The following is a 27363-nucleotide window of genomic DNA, read 5'->3' on the forward strand; positions in this document are numbered from 1 at the left end:
TACCAGAGCTTTGAGACGTTCTCAAAGCTCTGTGTCTCCACCCCTGTGATGATGTCACTTAGGGTTGGAGGTTTTCTCACTGTTCTGTTTCTCCGCCCCTGTAATGAGGTCTTACTCCCAGCTGTCTCTCCTGCGTTTGATTTCTCTGCCTTTAAATCACCCCTCCTCCTATTGCAGGGCGTGGATTATATTTCTCTTGTCAGTTGTAGCTCTGCCTTGAGTATCTTCACTCCTTTAGCTACTAGTTCTCTGGACCTGTGTTCTGCTGCTGCAAGCACTCCGGATATTGCCAGCGGTCCTTGGATCCGTCTTCTCTGCGGCTGCAGCTCCATCAGCTAAGTGTGCAGACTTTGTTATGTACCTGGTGATTTCCTGACTGGATCTGAGGTGGCCCCGGTTCCCTCCATATTCTGTGCAGGGCATCGGTGGCCGTGCCCCTTCCACTATTGTAGGGGTTACAGGGCTCATCAGTCTAAGGTACGCGGGCATGCCTCGTTCCACCATTTGGATCCGGGCATGTGCTTTAGCAGCATAGGGAGAGTGTTGAGGGTCTGACAGGGGTCACCCTTTCTCTTCCCTAGTTTGGGGTCCGGTCAGTAGCTCTTTTTACTGTGTATACTCTTGTTACCCTTAAACAGCCGTGACAGGGCCCTTCTCCTGCAGCGAGGAGAGAGAGCGCATCTAGAAAGTCTATGGGTCCTTCTCCTGCAGCGAGAAGAGAGAGCGCATCTAGAAAGTCTATGGGCCCGTCTCCTGCAGCGAGAAGAGAGCGCATCTAGAAAGTCTATGGGCCCTTCTCCTGCAGCGAGGAGAGAGAGCGCATCTAGAAAGTCTATAGGCCCTTTTCCTGCAGCCAGAATAGAGAGCTTGTCTAGAAAGTCTATAGGCCCTTCTCCTGCAGCGACGAGAGAGAGAGCGCATCTAGAAAGTCTATGGGTCCTTCTCCTGCAGCGAGAAGAGAGAGCGCATCTAGAAAGTCTATAGGCCCTTCTCCTGCAGCGAGGAGAGAGAGTGCATCTAGAAAGTCTATGGGTCCTTCTCCTGCAGCGAGAAGAGAGAGCGCATCTAGAAAGTCTATAGGCCCTTCTCCTGCAGCCAGAATAGAGAGCTTGTCTAGAAAGTCTATGGGTCCTTCTCCTGCAGCGACGAGAGACAGCGCATCTAGAAAGTCTATGGGCCCGTCTCCTGCAACGAGAAGAGAGCGCATCTAGAAAGTCTATGGGCCATTCTCCTGCAGCGAGGAGAGAGAGCGCATCTACAAAGTCTATAGACCCTTTTCCTGCAGCCAGAATAGAGAGCTTGTCTAGAAAGTCTATGGGTCCTTCTCCTGCAGCGAGAAGAGAGAGCGCGTCTAGAAAGTCTATGGGTCCTTCTCCTGCAGCGAGGAGAGAGAGCGCATCTAGAAAGTCTATAGGCCCTTTTCCTGCAGCCAGAATAGAGAGCTTGTCTAGAAGGTCTATGGGTCCTTCTCCTGCAGCGAGAAGAGAGAGCTTGTCTAGAAAGTCTATGGGTCCTTCTCCTGCAGCGAGAAGAGAGAGCGCGTCTAGAAAGTCTATGGGCCCTTCTCCTGCAGCGAGAAAAGAGAGCGTGTCTAGAAAGTCTATGAGCTCTTCTGCTGCAATGAGAAGAGAGAGGCCATCTAGAAAGTCTATGGGCCCATCTCCCGCAGCGAGAAGAGAGCACATCTTGAAAGTCTATGGGCCCTTCTGCTGCAGCGACGAGAGAGAGCCCGATATGTGACTGCTTCTCTCTCCTTGTTCTAGTGATCGCCGGGGGGACTAAAAAAATGCTACAAAAAATGTATGTTTCATGTATTAGAAGAAAAAACAAAATTTGCGTGAAGGAAGCCTAAGGCCCCTTTCACACGGGCGAGTTTTCCGCGCGGATGCGATGCGTGAGTTGAACGCATTGCACCCGCACTGAATCAGGACCCATTCATTTCTATGGGGCTGTTCACATGAGCGGTGATTTTCACGCATCACTTGTGCGTTGCGTGAAAATCGCAGCAAGCTCTATTTTGTGCGTTTTTCACGCAACGCAGGCCCCATAGAAGTGAATGGGGCTGCGTGAAAATCGCACGCATCCGCAAGCAAGTGCGGATGCGGTGCGATTTTCACACATGGTTGCTAGGAGACGATCGGGATGGAGACCCGATCATTATTATTTTCCCTTATAACATGGTTATAAGGGAAAATAATAGCATTCTGAAAACATAATGCATAGTACAATAGCTTTGGAGGGGTTAAAAAATAAAATAAAAATTTGACTCACCTTAATCCATTTGATCGCGCAGCCCGGCTCATCTTCTGTCTTCTTATTTGCTGTGTGCAGGAAAAGTACCCGTGGTGACGTCACTCCGGTCATCACATGATCCATCACCATGGTAAAAGATCATGTGACTGACCATGTGATGACCGGAGTAACGTCAACACAGGTCCTTTTCCTGCACACAGCAAATAATTAGAAGACAGAAGAGAAGCCGGCTGCGCGATCAAGTGGATTAAGGTGAGTTAAATTTTTTATTTTTTTATTTTTTTAACCCCTCCAGCGCTATTGTACTATGCATTCTGTATTCAGAATGCTATTATTTTCCCTTATAACCATGTTATAAGGGAAAATAATACAATCTACAGAACACCGATCCCAAGCCCGAACTTCTGTGAAGAAGTTCGGGTTTGGGTACCAAACATGACGATTTTTCTCACGCGCGTGCAAAACGCATTACAATGTTTTGCATTCGCGTGGAAAAAAATCGTTCATGTTCCCGCAACGCACCCGCTTTTTTTCCCGCAACGCCCGTCTGAAAGAGGCCTAAAGGTCTCCGGGGAAGTATAGACCTGGCTGTTGCCGCTATAATATGCAGCATTATGACGATAGTGTGGATCTGCAGACCAGCAGCGGTGGTCGTGCTTGCACATTATAGGAAAAGGCGCGGTCCTCTTTGGTGGCAGGGACTGTGGGAGCGTGCACAGGCACGGATATGCAGAAGCTCCCGTCCTGACCACCTCGCATCTGTGCTGTAGCGGTGGTCGTCACTCCTAGAAGTGAGCAGTGTATAATGTGATGCAAAAATGAATCGGACAATCAAATTAATTAGTAAGTGCCTTGTATTCACTTTCTCTACATGATAAATGCCATTTGCTGAAGTTAGAGAACCCCTTTAACTTTTAAATCTCTTATATTTACTGTCCCGAACCCCCTCCATTCCAGCGCAGCCGCTCCATTCTCCCCAGCGGGCTTCGTGTTTCCTTCTGCAGTGGTAACAGTGCTGCAGCCAATCAGAGGAGGGGGTTTGGAACGGTGAGTATATATTTTTCAGTTTCGACAACTCTGACAACTCCTTTAATAGCGGATGAAGGGGCTTGCTCTATTGGAATCTGCTTTCCTTTCTCTTCTGGCTGTTAATTATATCCCCAGAAGGGTTAACAGGTGGCGGAGGGAGTTGCACAGTGCCCCTGTCTTCACTGTGGAGCTTTCCTCCCCTCCTCTCTCTCTCCTCCCCGCTCTTGCTCCTCTCACATTATTATGCAGGTCACATCTTGACAGCCTGCTGTCCTTTATAGGCCGCGATATGCTAAGAAGACCCAATCCCAGCATGCACCGAAGCACCCAGCTATATATATAGTGGCAGAAATAGCCGGGGGCAGCTGCTTGAAGACACCAAGGCTTCTCATCCCCCCGGCCCTTGGGTTCCCCTTGCTTAGGCACGGACAGGTCAGTACTGCGCAGCAGCTCTTTGACACGTCCGGAGGAAGATGACATCTAGATCCTCTATGATGGGATGGGTTGCCTTCAATGGGGATTATTCTCCATGAACATAGGTCAGTGCCGGAGCGGTCTGGACATCTGGCCACGGTCCGGTGGGTTATCGGTCGCTGCCACCTGTTGCTCAGGGCAGTGTCTGTAAAAGAGCGTACAGTAGATGAGATCCATTCAATGCTGGCGGAGAACATCCAATGTTCTTCTCCAGGCGTCCACATTTATTTCAGGCCGTGCATTTTTCTAGGACAATCCTGGTTTGACACCATTTTTGACTGCTTTATGTAATTTTTTAACCCACGGCTTAGCATGCAAGGCGTTGGGACCGGATATCATAGGGATTGGGTGCTGGGTGTCCTGTAATGACCCTCATTACAGGTCAGTGGAGGAGAGGAACCTCAAGCCAACGTAAAAGGCTCTTAGTGTCATGGCTTCTGTTCTTAAAGGGTTGCCTTATCTCAGACATTGGTGGCCTATCACTAGGATAGGCCATCAATGTCAGATAGGTGTGGGTCCCACCACTGGATCTCCAGAACTGGGTCCACAAAATGAAGCAGAGCAGCCACACATGAACAGGATGGTCTCCATTCATTGCTATTGGAGTACTGAAAATAGCTGAGCAAGTGCGGTCAGCTGTTTTCGGAACAGTGAATAGAGAGCCCGCTGCCCATGAGCAGCCACTGCTCTATTCATCTCTATGGGACTGCCGGAAATAGCAGAAACGGTGGTCAGTATTTTTGGAACTCCAATAGTGGTGAACGGAGGGTGGTGCTGATGCGCAGCTGCTCTTCGTTCACTTTGGGTACCCCGTTCTGGAGATAAGAGCTGGCGCCAGAGGTCGGACCCTCACCTATATGACATTAGTAGCCTATCCTAGCGATCTGCTATAAATGTGAAGATGGACCAACCACTTCAACAGAACCATGACATCTATGTCTGACCAAATTAATCCTGATAGATCCCATTGTCCTACAATGGAGTCCTTTGGGTTAAAAATGGGAGCCCAACAGAACATAGAGCGATGGTAGTGTGAACGAAACTAATAATAGGTCCCCTCTACTGGTGCTAGTTTACTCCACCAAACACCTTCATCCTTAAAAAGTGGTTTTCTCCCTAATAGGTCAAAGCATAGAGCATCTTACTCTCTGGAGGACCCAGGGCCTGCCATAACACATGGACAGCCCATTGATTTCAGTATGGTCAGTGTAATGCTTAATTTGGCCACTGGTAGTGCTGCAGGAATATGGAGAAATTTAAAGCAAGGTTCCCTGCTAATCACACCTGATCACTGGAGATACCATCAGCAAGATACTCTATGATCAGCTTATTTTCTGGAGGACCATGCTCTCAGCATGATAAAACATAAATGAAAACTGGCAAACCCCTCATTGTTTCCGCACTGGTGATGCCCGGTCCTACGCCATTCTCTACTTTCTGCTGCAGCAGAGATATGTGACCGATGCAGCCAGTCACTGGGGAACGGTGGGGCGACTATGTTGGTTGTCATCTATTTTTACCAGGCTTTTCAATATAGTTTTGTTCCCTGGAAACCCCTTTTTACAGTATGGCCCCACGTAGCGGGTCCACTGCAGAAAATACGCTGAGGCGGTGGTCAAAGGTGAAAACCGCCATAGTGTTTGGGAGGACTAAGCAGCATTTTGACAGATATACATCCACCCTTGTCGCTTCCCATTTCTAATTTGGGGGGGGGGGGGGAGCAAATTTATGGCAAAAAGGTAAGGTCAGTAGTAGAAATGGATGACACAGAGGAGAAAACAGAGAGCGCCACTCATGTACATAGGCTGTATATGGTATTGCAGCTCAGCCCTATTTAAGCGCAATTAATTGTTATGGCAGATACATTCACAGAGTCACTTTGTCTCTAAAATCCCTTGCCGATCCAGCGCAAACGCCCCAGTAGTCCCCCTGCCCCCATTTTTTGTTTGCAAGCATGCACCTAGCCTTTTTGCCTTGTGAGGCAAAAATTGAAACTGCACCTAACCCCTCCAGCCCTACAGTTGAATATAGAGAGATATTCCCACTGCCCCCACTTGTCTCTAGGTCTTGCCTCCCGAGGCAGTTGCCTCACCTGGCCTCATTGGTGGTGCACCCCTGGCTGCAGTGGTGATGCCAGCAGTATGGCACATGAGCGCTGAAACCAGATATCACGTGTCCGTCACTTCTAAAAAAAAGACCAGGGAGACCCTCAGAATGTATGTGCTGGATCGGCAAAGGATTGGAAAGGTCTTGAGTTTTTTTTTTTGTTATTTCAAAATATTTGTGGTGATGCCAATAATTCAGCATGTGACCTCTGAAACCAGTGGTCACATGTCACCCATTTGTAAATAAAGACCAGGGAGACAGTCAGAGTGTATGCGCTGGATCGGCAAAGGATTGGAAAGGGAGTTTTTTGGGGTTATTTTCAGATTTTTTTATTTTTTTCCCCCAGAGATTCTTAGTTATAAACGTGTGTTTAATGGACACCTTTCCGTGGCCATACTCTGTTTTATCCGGAGATTTGTAGCGTGGTATATTTCATATTTTGTAAGATTTAATTACAATTTTGCTGCGTGTGTGCATATAAATATTCAACCGCCCGCCGCGCCGGAGCCTGGAGCAAAGTCAAATCCACGGAGAGAGGGCAAAGAGGGATAAAGTGGAGTAGAGGACGGGGGCAGTGTGTATGGAGGAAACAAGCCGCACGGATTTCATCACTATATGGCTTTTTAATGAGCTCTATACCCTAGATTATAGTGTTTGTGTTACATTTTAGATTAATATTTTGCATCCACTATAAGGATTGGATAAAACCGGGCGGTTAAGTTCAATCTGTTGTTCTATGGTGTCAGCCATTTCATGCCAGGGAGAGGCTGGCTACGAAAACGCAATTTATTAGACGTATTAGGATTTTTTCCATGCGGATTCCCCTGAAAAAAATTCCACAGCGTAAAGGCCTCATGTACAAGACCGTGCCGTTTTTTGGCAAATGGCGGACAAGAATAGGACATGTTATTTTATTTTTTGCGGTGCCGCGGAACGGAGCCACGGATGCGGACAGCACACGGGGTGCTGTCCGCATCTTTCGCGGCTCCATTGAAATGAATGGGTCCGCATCCGAACCGCCAAAACGGCGGCTCGGATGCGGACCCAAACGATGGCCGTGTGCATGAGGCCTAATACCATACCAGCAGAGTACTGCAGAAACAGTCCACGCATGAACTGACCTGCGGTCCGGATTTGAAAATTACCAGCATGTCAGTTTATTTTTGCAGATTTTCACTTCGGATGTCAATGTAAGGCCTCATGCACATAAACGTATTTTCTTTCCGTGTCCTTTCCTTTTTTTTTTCCAGACCGTATGCGTAACCATTCATTTCAATGGGTCCGCAAAAAAAAACGGAAGTTACTCCGTGTACATTCGGACCGCAAAATACTTACGGTTGTGTGCATGAGACCTAAGGCTATGTGCACACGACCGTTGTGTGTTTTGTGGTCCGCAAAACACAGATGGCGTCCTTGTGCGTTCTGCAATTTTCGGAACCGCACGGACAGCCATTAATATAACTGCCTATTCTTGTCCGCAAAACGGACAAGAATAGGACAGATTATATATTTTTTGCGGACCACGGAACGGAGCAACGGATGTGGACAGCACACGGAGTGCTGTCCGCATCTTTTGCGGCCCCTTTGAAGTGAATGGGTCCGCATCCGAGCCACCAAAACTGCGGCTCAAATGCGGACCAAAACAACAGTCGTGTGCATGAGGCCTAAGGCTGAGTTCATATCACTGTTTAGCTTTCTGTTCCATCAGAAGAAGGCCTCATGCACACGACCGTTTCTCGGGTCCGCATCCGAGCCGCAGTTTTTGCGGCTCGGGTGCGGACGCATTCACTTCAATGGGGCCGCAAAAGATGCGGACAGCACTCCGTGTGCTGTCCGCATCCGTTGCTCCTTTCCGTGGCCCCGCAAAAAAAAATAGAACATGTCCTATTCTTGTCCGTTTGTAGACATTTCTACAATAGGCCGCCTGTTCCGCACACAGGTGGCTTCCGTTTTTTGCAGACCGCAAAAAGCGGCACGGTCGTGTGCATGAGGCCGAAGAGGGGGGAAAAAAAGCTGAACGCTAATGTGTACTAAGCTTTAGGCTACATGCACACGTTCAGGATTCATGTGCGGAGAATCCGCACTGAAATCCGCAGGTGTTCACAGGCAAATCCGTGCGGTCAATCCGCAGTAATTGGTGCGGATTTGCATGCGGATTTGCATGCGGATTTGCATGCGGATTCGGTGCGGATTTTCCACATGCGGATTTCACTAAGTGAATGAAGAAAATCCGGTCAGGAAAAAAAAAATTAATTGACATGTCGCGGATTTTAAAATCCGCACCGCAGGTCAAAATCCACGCGGAAAAAATCCGCATCGTGTGCATTGAGAATTTCAAATTCTCATAGAATACAATGTACATGACCTACGGTGCGGATTTTCTGCACGCAAATCCGCAGGGAAAATCCGCACGCAATCCTGATCGTGTGCAGGGGGCCTAAGGAGTCAAGTCCGCCACCAAATCCACCGTTAAATCCACCGTGGAAATATCCGTCCCACATGCAGCTGTGCAGGTACTCCTAAAGGGGTTTCCCCGAGTGTTTAATATTGATGGCCTATCCTCAGGACAGTTAATCAATATCTGATCGGCAGGGGTCCGACACCTGATCAGCTGTTTGAAGAGGTTCACATGTCCTAGTAAATACCGCCATCAGGCGTTGCTATAGATCCCCTGAAAGTCGCCAAACCGAACATCATAGGTAAGGTGACTCTATCTGGAGCAGATAACAGATCGGCTCACCTTCCCCTGTGAAATTCCACTCCTTCTAGAAGGACAGCCACCAGTATTACATAACCGATGCAGTTTAAAGATAGCCTTAATGGGGATACTATCCAACCCATCATCCGTCTGTAACCCTTCGTGAGGCGGAAGCCTAAATAGCTCAGTGGGGTGCGTGACTTTTCCCCAGTCTCCATCCGGGAAGATCTGCAAAGAGATCAAATATTAGGTGTGACTGTACATCAAGTGTAGGATCAAGGATGGTGCAGCTGGATTTCAACATGCCCAATCCTTTAGTTTTCGAAAGTGATAAGCCGCCAAAGCGGTCCGTCACGTCTTACGCCACATACAGAACATATGCCAAGCCGAGCGTGCAGGTGTGTGTGTGGAGTATACAGCTATCTAAAGTGTATATCCAGTCAAAGGGCAGTGATGACCCCTCGGACCAAATCATAGGGTGCTTGTTATTAGACACAGGCTTGCCCCAACAATGTTTTCTTCTGGGGCAAAAACTTTCTTAAAGGGGGACTACTATATTGATGATCTATCGGTGATCTGATCGGTGATCAGCTATGGCCCTCCGATCAGCACTGTGGCTTCATCACAGCATACCAAGCACAGCGCCATCTATTGCATAGTGGCTGTGTTTGGTATTGCAGCCCAAGCCCATTCACTTGACCGATGAACGCAACGTTACTGGTCTAGGAAGAAGCCACGGTGCTCACCGCAGCGCCACCGCCTCATCAAACAGCTGATTGGTCAGACCCCCACCAATCTCTTATTGATGACCTGTCCAGCATCCATAATATAGATGAGTTAAAATTACACCAGTAATAATCTGCAAAGTCCTCAGAGAGCACAATAAGGCTAGGTCTACACGACAACATTTGTCGCGCGACAAATAGGGTGCAACATTTGTCGCGCAACATTTATTTTGTTGCACTAATGTTGCGCAACAATTTTTATAATGGCAGTCTATGGTGTCGCATCTTGAATGGATTTTCTGCGACTGTTGCGTCGCAGTCGCAGCATGTTGCAGTGCGACACCATAGACTGCCATTATAAAAATTGTCGCGCGACAAATGTCGTTGTGTAGACCTAGCCTTAGGGCCCATTTACGATATAACATGTCAATCAGCGACATTTAAATGGGGAAGTCGTCATCCTGTATGAGGATGAATGATCATTAGTACGATTATTCGCTCCCCATACCGTTTGCGTTGTCGTCAGTGACCCCTGTTCACACTTGGGGTAGAAAAAAATGCTGGTCACGGTGACACAGGGCAATGATCAGGAACGTGTGAGGGTCTCTTCCCATTTTTCGGCCCTGCACGTGGTATATACTGGGGGAAGGGGGTGTATGTTCAGCTGCAGCGACACCAGACGTGAGTGATCCATACTTAGAATCTGTAAGGAGATGGGGTGGCAGCCATTTTGACCTTTTTAGGTAAGGCCTCAGGGCCAGGATGTAATGTGAACTAGGCCTGCGAGACTGGACAGGTGACAGGGAGCGGAGGGTCCATGCGGGACAGCAGCTGTTCACCACCCCATCACCTTCCTGACACATTTAGTGTATGTCACACATGAGAGCGTCCGCGTATAGGTCGTTCTATGCTTTAATCTGGGAATGCCACTTGTGTAGTTTTATTTTTCTCATATATTCCTACACATAGTGCCAACATAGTGCCCACAGTGCCCGCGATTAGTCCGACACCTATATATACATTTTTAGGTTTTTAGACTATAGAAGTCATTGGAGTAGATATTGGGCGTGGAGCTAATCACTTCTGGGCTCAAGCCTCTCGACTATGGAGCTCAGATCCTAGGTGTTTAACCCTTACCCTGGTTTCACACCTGAGCATTTCTCAAACGCGCGTTTTACGCGGGGTTTTTTACGCGCGTTTTTTGCAATAGTAAACGCGCGTTTGACGCGCGTTTGTGTGATTGACTGCAGTGTCCTATGGCCACAAACGCGCATCAAAACGCCCCAAAGAAGCTCAAGTACTTGTTTGAGCGTCGGGCGTTTTACAGCGCGTTCGTACGCGCTGTAAAACGCCCAGGTGTGAACCATTCCCATAGGGAAGCATTGGTTTTCATGTCTTGAGCGTTTTACAGCGCGTTTGAACGCGCTGTAAAACGCTCAGGTGTGAACTTAGGGTTAAGATTCCACGATCAATACCAACGGGGGCGTGTAAGTGGTTATACAGAGAGAGCTCAAACTGTTACCCCATCGATGCCTCTGGGGCGTGACTGCCGGGTTGCTGGTGGCTTTCCATGGCCATCAGGTCTGCCATCTTTGTTCTCCTAGTAGACCCATAGACACATAATATTTGGTGCACAAGTAGTAAAACCATATGGGGTCATTTATCAAACTGGTGTAAAGGGAAACTGGCTTAATAGCCCATAGCAACCAATCAGATTCCTCCTTTCATTTTCCACAGCTCCTTTGGAAAATGAAAGGTGGAATCTGATTGGTTGCTATGGGCAACTAGGCCAGTTCTACTTTATACCCCAATAGTTTCCAACAGTTCTGAATTTTCAAAGACAGTCCCTGCAAACTCGTGCTGTGTCAGGCTGAAAATTGGTGGGGCTTATGTAAACCCCATCCATAAATGGGCTGTCTGGAGGCATTCCCGGGGGGAGGGGGGCAGCACCAAATTTATCATCTAATGTACGTATGGTAAAACCCAACACCATAAACCTACCGACCCAAAGAATAGCGTTAACAAAAAAAAACTCCCCCCCAAAGATAATAAAAGTGAAACAATACTTTAGATTTACAACAACATAAAAACATTCAACTTGTCCCGCCAAAAAACAAACCCGCCTACAGCTAGGTCAACAGAAAATAAAAAGGTTATGTTTTTTGAAAAATAAGATCACTGTCCAATATGGTTGTCATGTACAAAATCCATAGCAACCAGTCTCTCTTGGGCCGAGAGCTTAGAATGAGGCTGAAGAATAGGCGATCCTCAAACTATAGAGAACCTATTTGAACATGGCCGACCATGTCCTCAGAACCAAAATGATTCCCAAGGGCCGAGGGGAATAGTTTGTAGCAAATGTAAACCGCCCCATCCTAAGGCCTCTTTCACACTACCATATGGCTATTTCAGTGTTTTGCGGTCCGTTTTTCACGGATCCGTTGTTCAGTTTTTTTGTTTCCGTTGTGTTTCCGTTTCCGTTCCGTTGTTCCGTTCCGTTTTTCTGTATGGCATGTACAGTATACAGTAATTACATAGAAAACATTGGGCTGGGGAGAACATTTTCAATAGATGGTTCCGCAAAAACGGAACGGATACGGAAGACATACGGATGCATTTCCGTATGTGTTCCGTTTTTGACTTGAATGGAGCCACGGAACGTGATTTGCGGGCAATAATAGGACATGTTCTATCTTTTAACGGAATGGAAAAACGGAAATACGGAAACAGAATGCATACGGAGTACATTCCGTTTTGTTTGCGGAACCATTGAAGTGAGTGGTTCCGTATACGGACCGTAAAAAAACGGCAAGCAAAACGGAAAAAAAAAAAACGGTCGTGTGCATGAGGCCTTATGAAAACACACTGAAAAAAAAATCAGCTCTGAAAAAAGTCCATGCTGATTTTCTGAGCGGTTTGGCACGCTTTTTTTCATTTCTGCATTTTTTCAGCTTCCCATTCATTTCAGTGGTAGAATCAGTGCTGATTCCGCTCCAAGACAGAGCATGCTGCTTTTAAAAAAAATATATATATATATGGGGAAAAAATGCAAATTCTCAAAAATGAATTTGAGGTTTTTAGAGACTTTTTTTGGCACTGATTTCACGTGGAAAAAGCATAAAAACATTGCCATAAACCTTGTGTGAACGGACCCTTAAAGGCGTTTTCCAGGATTTTCATATTGATGGCCTATCTTCAGAATGGGTCATCAATATGAGATTGGTGGGGGTCTGACTCCCAGCACCCCCACCGATCTGCTGAATGAAGAGACAGTGGAGCTCCGGTGAGCGCCGCAGCGTTCTCAGATGGACCCCCACCCAAGCAGGAATTAGACCCTGCATATCGATGATCTTTCCTGAGGATAGTCCATCTATATGAAAATCCCGGAAAAACCCTTAAAGGGCTCATGCACACAACAATATGTAATTTCCTGTCCGCAAAACACAGATCCGTTTTTTTTTGGGGGGGGGGGGGTTTGGATCTATTGTAACAATGCCTGTCCTTGTCCTTGCAAGACGGACAAGAATAGGACATGTTCATTTTTTTATTTTTGCGGAACGGACTAAAGGACACGGAATGCACATTGAGTCATTTCCGTTTTTTTTTTTTTTCAAGCCTCATTGAAGTGAATGGTTACGCATACGGACCTGTTATAAAAAACTAACGGAAACGGAAAAAAAATAAGTTTGTGTGCATGAACCCATTCATTTCAACAGGGGCGCAAAAAACCGGAAATGACCCCATGTGCATTCCGCGTGTATGTCTGCAAGTCCGTTCTGAAAAAAATAGAACATCTCCTAATTTTGTCCGGGTTGCGGACAAGGACAGGCATTGTTACAATGGATTTGCAAAGAATACGGATGTCACGCAGACGTCATCCGTTGTTGTTTTTTGCGGAACGCAAAATACATACGGTCGTGTGCATGAGCCCTAAGGCTGAATTAAGATATAATCAATTGAAAGCAGACATACAGCATGAGGTGTCCCACTGTCATCTATGAAGGAGAGTTCTCCTTTAATTTTTTTATATTTTTCCTAATGAGGCGTACTGCTGCCCCTTGTGGATAAGCCAGGAATGACATGCACAGCATTATACCGTATATAAAATTGCTGTGCAGGATACAGATAACGCTCTGTACCAGCGGCTCCAGGGAAGGAACACTGGAAATGAAGAGCGGCAGCGGAGGCCGGTGGTGACATCACAAATTAGGTTTATCCTTTCAGCCCATTAAATATTGATAGACAAAGCATTAGCGGCTGGTAGCGTAAGAAGCAGCTCATCGCAACACAGGAGACGGCACCGGAGCACGGGAAGGTAAAGGTTATGTCATATTAGCAGCAACATATGCTCGGCATTAACGTGCAGTATGGTGCTGAGTATTATGGGGGGCTTGGCTTGGTCCAGAGTTGGTTTGGGAAGGTGCCTACTCACGTCATCCCACCTCCGTAAAACCCTGGCACTGTGTGCAATCCATACCTCATCCTCTTGGGTGTTTACATTTTTTTTTCCAGAAACAGTGCCACTTTTAATCAAATTTCTTTTTATTGTAAGAAAAGCACCAAGTCATGTGGAAGTCATACATCTTATGTACCAGACGCAGCTGGAAACTTGCTTACTCAGCAGGCACAGCATATCGGAAAAGTTGCTACACAACTTAAAAAGAGTAATCACATTTGCATACAAATGAACAGGTAACGGGGAACAAGACACGGGTAAGAGAAGGGGGGGGGAACAAGATGTCAGACGCATAAGTTACACATGGCTAGAATCCACGATATTGCTTCCAGGGGGACCATATCTTGAGAAACAGCGCTCTGGAGTGCGTTTCCCAGTGAGCAAGCTCTTCGAACCGATATAATTGATCAGCCTTCTCGGTCCACATCAAAAGGGATGGGGGTGAGTCATTCCTCCACAGTAGAGGTATCAGCAAACGGGCCGCCGTAATAAGCATGGTCGGAAGGTTTGATTTCGATGGGGTGAGCGTACTATTGGGGCACCAAAGTAGCAGAAGTTTTGTGTCCAGCGTAATACGGGCGTTACAGGCCATGTTAATGGCTGCTACTACAGCTTCCCAGAAAGGCTTAATCTTCACACAACTCCACCAGATATGGGAGAGAGAGCCAGACCCTCCCCCGCACCTCCAGCAGCTATTTGGGATATCAGGGTTAAGCTTATGGAGGAATTCCGGCGTTTTGTACCATCTTGTAAGTAATTTGTATGAGTTAGGCCCCATGCACACTGCCGTGTTTCACAGCCGTGTGCGGGCCGTGGAACCGCGGCCTGGATCCCTCCTGAGAGCAGGAGCGCACGGCGTCACTGGTTGCTATGACGCCGTGCGCCCCCTGCTGCCGGCACAGTACAGTAATACACTGGTATAGATCATACCAGTGTATTACTGTACTGTGCCGGCAGCAGGGAGCGCACGGCGTCATAGCAACCAGTGACGCCGTGCGCTCCTGCTCTCAGGAGGGATCCAGGCCGCGGTTCCACGGCCCGCACACGGCTGTGAAACACGGCAGTGTGCATGGGGCCTTAGCCTGTATCTTTATACACCGATTGAATCCGTGAGAATGAGCGAGGATAAAAGCCTTCTCGGGCTCAGAAAAAGTGGTGGATAGCTCCTTTTCCCAGGCTGCAAGAAACCATAGGTCTGGAGGGGCGGAGGAGAGCAGCTCCTTGTAGAAAGTGGAGAGGGGCTTTTGTGGGCGTTGAGCACTGGAAAGCTTCCCTTCTAACCATGAGGGATCTTCTGAGGGTCTGGGGACATCACTGAGGAGCGCTAGATCTTTCTTAAAGGCCATAACAGCCAGGAAATATGCTACCTGAACTCTCGGAAGTGCTAAAATTTTGCTCCAATCTAAGGCCCCTGAAACAGACACAATGTCCTGAAGCTTAAAACTGGACAACATGGCCCAGATCCCTGTTGTCTCAGAAGTGTTAGGATGAACATAGGACTGGAGCAGGTGCAAAGGAAGGCTCTTGCTTGGGAACTTGAGGGTCGAGTCCCGGTATAATTTGGACCATTCCAACAGTAGGCCCTTCCAAAGAGGCGAGGTGTACTTATTATTAGCAGTGCATTTGCGCAGGCCCCAAAGAGCCAGTCAATCTTTGTAAGGGAGCATATCACTCTCCAGTTGAGAGACACGACTGAGAGGGCGCCAGGAAATGAGGCTCAAGGCTCTATTAAGCATAGATGCCTTATAGTAAAGGTACATGTCAGGTAGGCCGAAGCCTCCCAATCTTCTCTCAGTGCCACTTTTGTGCACAGGCTGCATCTGGTACTGCAGCCTCTATTCCATTATCTTGCATTACCAGACAAAGCCTTTGGACAAGAGTGGCGCTGTTTCTGGAAGAAAAAAAAAGATGATTTTTTTTCAACTTTTTCTAATGTTTGCAGCCCATTGAAAGGAGATGTCTGCTTTAGACGCCTGCTGTGTCCTGTCACCCTATGAATTGGGGGGGGGGGGGGGGGTACTATCTCTCATTATGGAGAGCGCCTTAATCGGCGTGAGGCCAGGAAATGTTCCTCTGGGATCTTGGGAAGAAGGTTTACAAGGCAAGCTAAGCTTATAGAGGGGCCTAGGACAGATGGCACGCACTCCGCACTGTTCTTTGTGATTTTCATATTTTACCCATGAATCAGACAGATCAGGATGAACGGGTGTGTAGAGGGAGAGGTAGAAATTATATTTTAGGAATGAAATGTTTCACACCCTTGGGCCTCTTGCACACGAGCGGGACGGATCGAGACCCATTCAACTTCAATGTGTCTGTGATCCGTCCACACCGCAAAAAAAATAGAACACGTTCTATTTTTTTGCGGTGCGGAGGCACGGACAGAAACGCCACGGAAGCACTCCGTAGTGCTTCCGTGGAGTTCCGATCCGTGCTTCTGTTCTGCATCTTCAAAAGGGTCCGCATCCGTGAGGCGGAGTTCACACAGGCTGGTGCCCGTGTATTGCGGACCCGTCGTTCGTGTGCAAGAGGCCTTAAAGGGGTATTCCAGCCTAAAGCATTTTTCAAATATCCAGTTACTATGTGCTAGATCTGTTAGGGGTCTGATCTCTGGGACCCTCACTGATCACCAGAACAGGGGACCCCCGCAAGTGTCCCTGCACAGTTTGACACTATCCAATCAGTGCTGCCAGTGTCAGACTGTCCAGGGACACCCCCAACTGAATGAATGAATTGATAGAAGTTTGCAATGAAGGTCCAGATGGGTGTTACCAGTTGGGGGGGGGGGGTGACGATGACACTGGCAGCACTGATTAGATAGTGTCAAGACTGTGCAGGAAACTCCCCCAACTGGTAACACCCATCTGGACCTTTACTGCAAACTGCCAGTAATTCATTCATAACTTCTAGCAGGAATAATAAAGGAATGGCACAAAGTACACTACCTACCATAGGCATGCTACTTACCTACACACCCTAAGGGCTCACTGCACACGAACGTATTTTCTTTTCTTTCCGTGTCCGTTCCGTTTTATTTATGGACCGTATGCGGAACAATAAAAAATAAAAAATGGGAGTTACTCCGTGTGCATTCTGTTTCCGTATGTCCATATTTTCGTTCCGCAAAAAAATAGAACATGTCCTATTATTGTCCGCATTACGGACAGGGATAGGACTGTTCTATTAGGGGCCAGCTATTCCGTTCCGCAAAATACGGAATGCACACGGACGTCATCCGTATTTTTTGTGGACCGCAAAATACGTACAGCGCTTAACATAGTGTATAGGAGCGGGAGTGTTCCTTTATACACCTCTGCACCGGAAATATCCCTTTAATAATCCATCAGAAATCTGAATTATGCGTAAAATTATGAAATTAAATTATGTGTATAAGTTCCTCCCCTAGTAGGGTGTGATATCAGGTAAGTGGGGGGCAGGAGGACGGTATCTGGACATATCTGCTTCCAGTCTGGCGGATCAATAGTTAACTCCTCTTGCTCCATCACATCCTGCGTCATTCTGCTTCTTGCTCTCAGCCTCCGCTCCTCTGCATGCTGTTTATCTCATGTACCGTCATAGACTGGTATGCTGAGGTCTGCCGCCCTATACCGCCCTATACCGCTCACCTGTCCGCTGAGGAGGGGACCCCTGCAAGGTGACATTGACTAAGGTCATTGCCATTATACGGGTGCCTGTGAATGAGCTAGCGGGTGTGTGGCTGTCCTTCCGTTTGTCTGTTTGCCTTTTATTATGTACAGTATTATTATATGGCTTTGCTTTGTATTATATGTCACTGATACATATGAGTTATTACGTTTTACGTGGGATTTGAGCTTTTGTGTAGCGGCTGCCAGGTCTTCTAACGCGCTTATTTGGCGCCTGAGGCGACCGTAAGGATGAGCGAGAAATTATACAGAGAGGTTATTGTTTAGCGTGTATTATTATCATCCAGGGCTGCGTAAGGTGCCAAGCAATGGGAATAATAGAGGTTTCAATATATGATGCCCCCTCTCATGTAATAACAATTCTGGAGCATCTAGTCTTATGAGTCTGTGTTCTGCCGTTCCTTTATTATTCCTGATAGAAGTTATGAATGAATTGATAGTAGTTTGCAATGAAGATCCAGATGGTTGTTACCAGTTGGGGGCGTGTCCCTGCACAGTCTGACACTGGCAGCACTGATTGGATAGTGCCAGACTGTGCAGGGGACACACCCCCAACTGGTAACACTCATCTGGATGTAATTTACTCATGACTTCTAGCAGGAATAATAGAGGAACGGCACAACACAGAGTCATAAGAATAGATGCTCCGGAATTGTTCTTACAGGGGGAAGGCAAGTAATTACTAAAACAGACCTGTCAGGAGGGGTGACGGCTCCCCTTTAAGGCCTCAAATCCCCCTCCCCGGATAGGAGGACCTGCCATGTTTCCTAAGAAGGAAGACTCATTTGACCCCAGTTCCTCGTTCGGAGTCACCACAGTCTGCCAGAGAGCAGCACTGGGAACGGATGTAGTGCAGTGCTGCAAGAGTGGCAGGAGGTCGGGGAGGCATTGCAGCCATTGATTTGTATATGGGGTGCGCAGTGATCGCTGTAGTAGAGAGGATCCCCTACAGGAGACATATAGAAGAAGGCAACCATATCTGTGGCACATTCACCACCATTCTGGATGATTAAACAGATATTAAGGAGCAGGGATAAAAGAGGAGACTATATACATCCCATGATTAATGTAAAAAATGAAAATCGGACATCATATAGGACATATAGACAATGTCTATCTAACAAAGTTAGATCCAGCCCTGTACCTCACATGGATACAGAGATCTCCCCACTAATTGCTCGAATTGCTCTGCTAGATTTATTTCCAGCTGGAAGCTCAGGGGGTGTGTCCTTTCTCAGGGGGTATGTGCTTTCTGCTGCAGCAATCTTCTTATCACAGCTCTGGAGGCGTGTCTTTTCTTCTGCAGATCGCTCCATAGGACATCTCAGTAGGCTTGCCCTTTCTGCTCCAGCTCTCCTGCTATCACAGCTAAGGGGGGTGTCCTTTCTGCTGCATCTCTCTCCTTATAACAGCTAAGGGGGCGTGTCTTTTCTGCTGCAGCTCTCTCCCTATCACAGCTCAGGAAGCTTGCCCTTTCTGCTGCAGCTCTCTCTCTATCACAGCTAAGGGGACATGTCCTTTCTGTTACAGCTCTCTACCTATCGCAGCTCAGGGGGGCATGTCTTTTTTCTGCAGCTCTCTCCCTATGACAGCTAAGGGAGTGTGTCCTTTCTGCTTCAGCTCTCTCCCTATGACAGCTGAGTGGATGTGTCTTTGCTGCTGCAGCCCCCTCACTATCACGACTCAGGAGGCTTGTCCTTTCTGTTGCAGCTCTCTCCCTATCACAGCTCAGGGGGGCATGTCTTTTCTTCTGCAGCTCTCTTCCTATGACAGCTAAGGGAGTGTGTCCTTTCTGCTTCAGCTCTCTCCCTGTAACTGTCACAGCTGACGGTAGTTGAAGGATGGGACTAAGCATGTGCGACCATTTCAGGGAGGTGGACAGAGGAAAAAAGGAAAGAAAAAACAGCAGATGGCGCCATACAGATACATGTTATTGAATAACTCAGCGGCGTTACCAGATTTTTAACTAGATCCAATTACAAAAGTATTCAGATCTAGGTGCTGGTTTACAAAATGTAGTATATTTTTTTCATGGGACAACCCCTTTAAGGACCTGCTGCTTGTACCCTTTCCTCCATTCCCAGCCATTGAGCAGTTACTCCACTTGTATGGCCAGTGTTGGCTATAAACTTGTATGGGACTATAGGCGGTAGCCTCCACTCACCCCTTCCTGAATGGCGCTTAGAAGTTGTCAGATTCACTGTCAGTTGTCGGATCTGTCAGATGCCTCCCGGACGGGAAGAGGACTCTGGATTGCTAGTGAATAAGTATATTGATTAATGCCTAATGGGGTCCCTTCCTTTTTTAAAGGGGTTGTTTCCTCTGAGACATTGGTGGTAAATGGCTAGGATATGCTACCCCTGCCAGATAGGTGCGGGGCCCATTTTCAGATCGGGACCCCCCAAAGTGAGCAGAGAGCAGCTGCGCATGAGCGGCCGCCCTCCATTCATTTCTATGGGACTGCCGAAAATCGCTGAGCATGCTCACTATTTTCAGAACTCCCATAGAAATCAACGGAGAGAGTGTGCCGCACATGGGCATTGCGCTCTCCTTCAGAGATAGGTGCGGGTCTTAGAGATGAGACCCTAGCGATATTCCATCAAAGTCCTAGATCAGGGATGCCCAACCTGTGGCCCTCCAGGTGTTGCAGAACTACAACTCATGCATGCTGGGAGTTGTAGTTTTGAAACAGCTGGAGGGCCACAGGTTGGGCATGCCTGTCCAAGATAGTTGGTATACAGTGGTGGCTTTTCACATGGAGAACCTCCATGTAAGAAGGATAGTACTTAGACATCTGTGCGCGGCTGTCACTGTCATAGTGCCACAAGGGTTAATTCAAAGAGCTGGGAGCCCCAAGCACTGGGGAGGAAACACTAAATTTCCCAGTACAGTACAAAGGTAATGAAGATAGAACTGCAGGCCGGCGCTGATAATGGACGGAGATCTGTAGAAGGACTATATTTTTTAACTGTTTGGATGCCTAAGGGCTCATATGGTGAATACAATGAGGATTCTCCATGATGGATTTTCTGTACGAAATTATTGGGGTCATTTATCAAACTGGTGTAAAGTAAAACCGGCTTAGTTGCCCATAGCAAGCAATTAGATTCCTCCTTTAATTTTCCAAAAGAGATGTCAAAAATGAAAGGTGAAATCTGATTTGTTGCTATGGGCAACTAAGCCGGTTCTACTTTACACCAGTTTGATAAATGATATGTTTTTTTGTGGAGGTAGCCTTACTATGAATGATTTCTAGAAAATATTTCAGATCTGATAGACGCGAGACTTTCGTCTGAGACCAAACGATGTTCAAAGGCTGAGGCTGGAGCCCTGGGGCCCCTGCTCATATAGTAAAGCACATCTCTTATGTCACAGGCCCCCTCAGGCCTACAACATAGGATATATGTACAGTACCAACCCTCTACCAACCACCTCCTTGAGGAAACCGACTCCCAACAACCACACCCTTGAGAAAAACGACCCCTACATCCACTTCTTAGAGAAGACCAACCCCGTACAATTACCTTTTTGAGAAGACCAACCCGTACATTACCTTTTTGAGAAGACCAACCCCTACAACACCTCTTTAATAAGACCAACCTCTTACAACCACCTTTGGGAGAAGACCAACCCCCTACAACTATCTTTTTGAGAAGACCACCTCCCTACATCCACCTTTTTAAAAAGTCCAACCCTTTACAACCACCCCTTTGAGAAGACTAACCCCCAACAACCACCCCTTTGAGAAGACCAACCCCTACAATAACCTCTTTGAGAAGTCTAACCCCCTACAATAACTTATTTGAGAAAACCAACCCCCTACAACCACCTTTTTGAGAAAACCAACCCCCTCACAACCATCTCTTTGCTAAGACCGACCCCTACATCTATCCATTTGAGAAAACCAACCCCCTGCAACCACCTCTTTGAGAAGATCAACCCCCTACAACCACCACCTTTTAATAGTCCAAACCCCTACCACCATCTATTTAAAATTACCAACCTCTTGCAACCACCTCTTTAAGACGACCAACCCCCCCCCCCCCCCTAAACACCTCTTTGAGAAGACTAATACCCTACAACCACCTCTTTGAGAAGGCCAACCCCCTAAAACCACCACTTTACTCTGTTTTAGAAAAATTAGGACGGCCTAGTATAACGGACAAATGAGTGTCTATATCGTGTAATAACCATGTTTTTCTTCCCTTCTAGATAGAGGTTACGTTGACCCCCGATCCTACAGAAATGGCAGGTAAGACGATCGCGCTCGCCCCTGCTTAGTTTTTCTGACTGTCTGCGCCATTGTCAGCCTTTGGCTTCCACCCATTGACAACGATACCGCAATATGTTCTGCAACCAATTTAAATGGGAAGAGGAGTAGCGTGGTAAATGAAGGTGATACTTTACTGAATTGTCAGATTTTTATTTTTTTTGCGTTTATGATTTTTTATCAAGACTAGAAAAAAAAACACGAGCCGCCAGACTGAATGATCAGCATGTAATGCCCTTTTTCTCCTGTGAAGGCGCTGCAGAGGAATCAAACACTTGCTTCCAGGTTGCCTTCTATATTAAAGGAGTTTTCCAGGACTTGCATATTGATGACTTATCTTCAGGATAATATCAGATTCATGGGACACCTGTCACCCCCCAATGAACAGCTGTTTGAAGAGGCCATGGCCCCTAGGCCAGTAAAGTCACGCTCATTTAAGTGAATAAGATGAAGTTGCAATACCAAGCACAGCCACTATACAATGTACGGCGCTGTGCTTGGTTAGCTGTCAGGTGGCCGGCCTCTTCCAACTGCTGATTGGTGGCGGTGTCGGGTGCAGGGCCCCATCTGGTCAAATACTGATTACCCATCCTTAGGATACACTTGGAAAACCCCTTTAAGAGGCGCATCTCAGGAAGTCTGAGTGCCAGTGGCAGTAAGTTGTTGGACAGCATAGGCCCAGCTCTCTCAGGCCCTTCGCCCAACCCATGAAAGAGGGCAAGGTCGCAAATTTTTGTGCAAAATTCACAACTTTACCAGAAGAATTGATAACTGCCCCCAATACGTATTGTTTTTGGGTTTTTTTTCATTGCTATGGTTCTACTTCTATTTTTGTAGAAATGCCCTTTAAAGGGCATCTGTCAGCAGTTTTGTCACTATGAAACTGGCTGACCTGTTACATGTGCACTTGGCAGCTGAAGGTATCTGTGTCGGTCCCACATATGAAGATGGGACCAACACAGATGTCTTCAGCTGCCAAGCGCACATGCAACAGGTCAGCCAGTTTCATAGGCACAAAACTGCTGACAGATGCCCTTTAAAGGGAATACACATACATCTAATATTCTCACGTCCATTGCACAGAGGTCTACCAGCCAAAATGCAACACTTTCTAGTCAGGCAAATGTTAGCGGCAAAGTCTCCTCCCCGCCGACCACTATTTATAGCTGGGTAAGTACAGGTTTCAGCAACATGTGTTATTCCAAATACCAACCCTGCAAATGTGAACACGCACCCTGGTTTTAGATGCTCCTCATCTGATCCATGAGTTGCATTAGATTAAAGATTGTCCTTAAAACGGTTAATCTGCCCAGTCTTCACTTTTATTTTAAGGATCTCACTTTTAAAGGGGTTCTGCTAGACCAGGAACTTAAAAGACCTCACTTTTAAAGGGGTTCTCCGAGACCAGGAACCCCTCTTCATAGGGCCAGGAGACTCATCTGTCAGCAGCACTCTGGTTCCTGCACCAGCTCTCTTCTCCTTCACTTTTGGTCCCTCTCTGGTCCCCTGAGGACATTGATTGGTCATCACACTTCTTTATGAAAAGGGGTTCATGGTCTCAGAGGACCCCTTTAATATCCGATTCCTTGCATCCTCCATGAAAAGCGGTTTCTGGAAGCCACTTATCTTCTGACATCGAATGGTTCTGTCATCACCAATCTGGCTGCCTTGACACAAGGGTGGTCACCCAGCTTTCCCAGCCTCCTGAATCAGCCTGGCATTCTGGACCTTAGGAAAGCTGGGTGACCACCCTTAGCGAGAGCCGCCCTGCTAGACAGCCGTTCCGGAAAATGGCATACGGTCTCCAATAGTGTTGAGCGAACTGAAGGCAAACGAATTGACTTCGATCCGAATTTCAGGAAAAAATAGATTTGCCGCAAAGCCGAATTTCCTCGCGCTTCGTGGTAACGAATCTATTTTTCCTGAAATCGCACCCAAAAAAAAAAACATGCTCACCTCCATTTGCTCGCGGAGAGGGCCATCGCGGCCATCTTGATTTGAAGATACCATTCGAAGTCTCACGCAGAGTGACGTAAAACGTCATCAGGTCACCGTGCTGATGTCATCAGAGATTTTGCGCGGTGTCATCAATCAAGATGGCCGCGAAGGTCTCTCTGCGAGCAAATGGATAAAGTGAGTTTTTTTTTAAACCAAATTAACCCCTCAGATGCAGCGTTCATCGCATCTGAGCGGTTCAATTATGGGGCGGCGACGCTACCGCCGTCCCCCGTCGTTGCGCCCTCTACATACAAAGGAACTCGCTTCGTGACAAAGTAATTCGTCACAAATCAAATTTCTTTGTGAAATTCAGCGAATCGACCAAATCAAATTTTTCATACACTAGTCTCCAACATGAGCTCAAAATCAGCTGTCAGTCACTTTGAATTTATGAATGAAAATTCATTGTGGAGCAACGATGGGGAGAGTAGTCACTGTTTACAGTTGACGTCGGCTACTGGCCGCACTTTTGTCTGAAAAGTGTCTCCTGGACAACAGGCAGGCTGCCACCGACCACAAGGCCCGGCCTCAGGGAGGAGAGCAGCGGTTGCCAGAACAGCAGACAACTAACATTAAACTTCCCTCCTACTTTCCCAACTTCTGAGCTATCTGCCATGATAGAGCCAGGTTACTAGTGTGCAGGTGTAAAGGGGGGATCAGCGTCGTCAGTGAGTACACAGTCCTAAAGGAAAATGGGAGGCTGCTGCACCTGCTATCGAGGATCCAGAACGTCTCCAGAAGATCCTGAAGGAGGTAACGCTACAGCCAGGACTATCTCAGTGTAGACTTATTGTGGTCATAAAAATAATGATTGACAGCCCTTTGTACATGTTATGATGTCGGCGCCGCTTATCTCTAGGAGATCAGTCTAGAAATATCTATTTTTGAGCCTGGCAGGAAGTATAGTATTTAGATTATGGGTAGATCATAACAAAAGCTCAGGTCTACGGTGTGTATAGGGATCCGTTTGACAGGATTTTACTGCCGCGTGTGGGTGATACATGTGAGAGAAGGAGCGGTTATGGAGTTTGAGGCGTCCTGAACCATGTCAACAAAAGTGGAGTTTAAGGAAAAATGCTGCAAAAATCGGGTCAGATGTTATCAGTGGGGATACAAGAGCTTGTCCTACCCCCGCCCACACTTTTGATTTCTAATTTTGAGGGTGCTGCGGTGATATATAGCCGGGGTGGCCATATGGCATGGGAGCCCAACAGCGTGGTGATTGCAGACACTGGTCATATAGTCGTGTCCTATTGTCATCAGTCAGAGATCCTTTGCGCCCAATTTCTTCTCCGTACTTGACTGTGTAGACTGGAACAGAAGGAACATAAGAGGGTCTGAAATGGGTGGTTTTGGATTATGACCATTGCACTGTTCCTCAGAGTTAGGCAACTGGTTTACGGTTACGGGCAGGGAATATTGGTTGCACACAGTAATGGTGGCACAGAGCTTGTTGGTTACACTCCTATAAATGTAAGGCACAATACTTGGTGGTTATTGATAGCAATGGGGCAGCCTCTCTATGCAGTTTAGGACAGTCTCCATTATACCACAGGTGGTTGCCAACAGTACACTGGTTACACACAGTAATAGTGGCACAGAGCTTGGCGGTTACACTCCTATAAATGTGAGGCACAAGACTTGGTGGCTACTGATAGCAACAGTGCAGCCTCTCTATGCAGTTTAGGACAGTCTCCATAATCCTACAGGTGGTTGCCAACAGTACATTGGTTGCACACAGTAATGCTGGCACAGAGCTTGGCGGTTACAGTGCTATAAATGTGAGGCACAATACTTGGTGGTTATTGATAGCAATGGGGCAGCCTCTCTAGGCAGTTTAGGACAGTCTCTATAATCCTACAGGTGGTTGCCAACAGTACATTGGTTGCACACAGTAATGATGGCACAGAGCTTGGCGGTTACATGGTTACACTCCTATAAATGTGAGGTACAATACTTGGTGGTTATTGATAGCAATGGGGCAGCCTCTCTATGCAGTTTAGGACAGTCTCCATAATCCCACAGGTGGTTGCCAACAGTAACAGGACAGTCTCCATAATCCTACAGGTGGTTGCCAACAGTACATTGGTTACACACAGTAATGGTGGCACAGAGCTTGTTGGTTACACTCCTATAAATGTGAGGCACAATACTTGGTGGTTATTGATAGCAATGGGGCAGCCTCTCTAGGCAGTTTAGGACAGTGCCCATAACCCCACAGGTGGTTACCAACAGTAACAGGACAGTCTCTATCTTCAGTGCACTCACAGCAGCCATATCAGGCAGGACGGTCTCTTTCCAGGCCAGACGTAGGCAGTCCTGAATTCGCAGGGACTGCCCCTAACTTTCAGGGACAGTTCTGGGCCCAAAAATGGATGGAACTTATGTAAACCCCACCCATAAATGGGCCGTCCCATGTAATTTGGGGGGGTTCCCTGTTCCCTGGTGGAGTCTATTTGTCCCTAATTTACCAACTGCAGTGTTGGTAAGTATGGATTCTCGGCGGTCTCCACTCCAGGAGCGAGCGATCACTCGTTAACCAACCATGTGGCGTTCTAAACTCCTGGTCCCACCCAGGACGCAACCCATGTGTCGCAGTATTGCTGCGTCCTGATCTTCACCAACTTACCGGCCCACCGCTACACAGGGTCAAGCGCCTTCAAGTCGCAGAACACATTATATGTGAATTGATTTTCTAAAGCACAATGTCTGTAATAAAGCGCATGTTAGGCCTCATGCACATGACCGTATGTATTTGGCTGTTCAGAAATTTCGGATCCGTAAAATACAGATAATGTCCTCGTTGCATCCGTATTTTCTTGCAGATCCATTGACTTCAATGGGTCCACGGTGCGCATTTTGAGACCTGTTCTATCCTCTTGCGAAACGGACATACAGATGCAGATAGAGCACACGTCACCTGTGTGCTTTGTGCATCCATATATCTGTTCAGCAAAAGGATAGAATATGTCCGCAAAATGCAGACCTGGGTCCCATTAAAGTCAATGCGTCTGCAAAAAATAAAATTCAAACAGCACGCGCACCAAAAGAATTAAGGGGGCTTTACAGATTGCTAAGAGGAGGCATCTCACAAAACTTTTAGGCTGGATTTCCGGTAAATTCTGCACCCCCATGTACCCCACACTAGTATTAGGAATGTGATTATTATGAGACTAATCCATTATGTGTTTCTTTCTCTACAGAAAAATTAAAGAACAGTAAGATCATCTTCGTGGTCGGTGAGTATCGGACGTGCCGGTGATAAATTATGTAGGATCGCGTCCGTGATCCGTGATCTGGGGTTGCATCAGATCCGTAAAAGCCACGTGCACCAATAGCGTCATTGGGTACAAATAAAGGTCCATTCACACAACCGTATTTTTGTTCCGCATCCGATACGCCTCTTTGGTTGATCAGATGCGGACCCTTTCATTTCATCCGTATTTATGCTCCCTGGCCCTGCAAAAAAGATAGACCGTGCACTATTCTTGTCCATTTTGCGGACAAGAATAATCGTTCCTACTGACGGCGCGTTAAATGTGGAATGAACACGGCCGGTATCTGTGTTTTGCGGACCGCAAAAACGAATACGGTCGTGTGAATGCACCCTTACTGGTATAATAAGCTAACAAACATCACAACTAGGGATGAGCGAATCGACTTCGGATGAAACACTTGGAACCGAACCC

At 47.2% G+C, this 27363-nt stretch overlaps 1 protein-coding gene across 3 annotated transcripts in view; it reads left to right on the forward strand.

Moving 5' to 3' along the window:
• AK1 (adenylate kinase 1) overlaps positions 1-27363 on the forward strand; it is a 61410-nt gene that overhangs the window by 25948 nt on the left and 8099 nt on the right. Inside the window, exons 1-3 of one of the 3 annotated variants that reach the window (XM_044268352.1) lie at positions 3561-3714; positions 21619-21658; positions 26878-26913. In XM_044268352.1, the coding sequence (XP_044124287.1) occupies positions 21652-21658; positions 26878-26913 (43 nt within the window). In that variant the 5' untranslated portion in view covers positions 3561-3714; positions 21619-21651. Of the gene's footprint in view, positions 1-3560; positions 3715-21618; positions 21659-24305; positions 24428-26877; positions 26914-27363 lie in introns of those variants that run through there. The other 2 variants (XM_044268353.1, XM_044268350.1) reach the window with 2 other exon arrangements.

The sequence above is a fragment of the Bufo gargarizans genome, chromosome 9 (assembly GCF_014858855.1).
Source record: "Bufo gargarizans isolate SCDJY-AF-19 chromosome 9, ASM1485885v1, whole genome shotgun sequence".
In the NCBI taxonomy this organism is placed as follows: domain Eukaryota; kingdom Metazoa; phylum Chordata; class Amphibia; order Anura; family Bufonidae; genus Bufo; species Bufo gargarizans.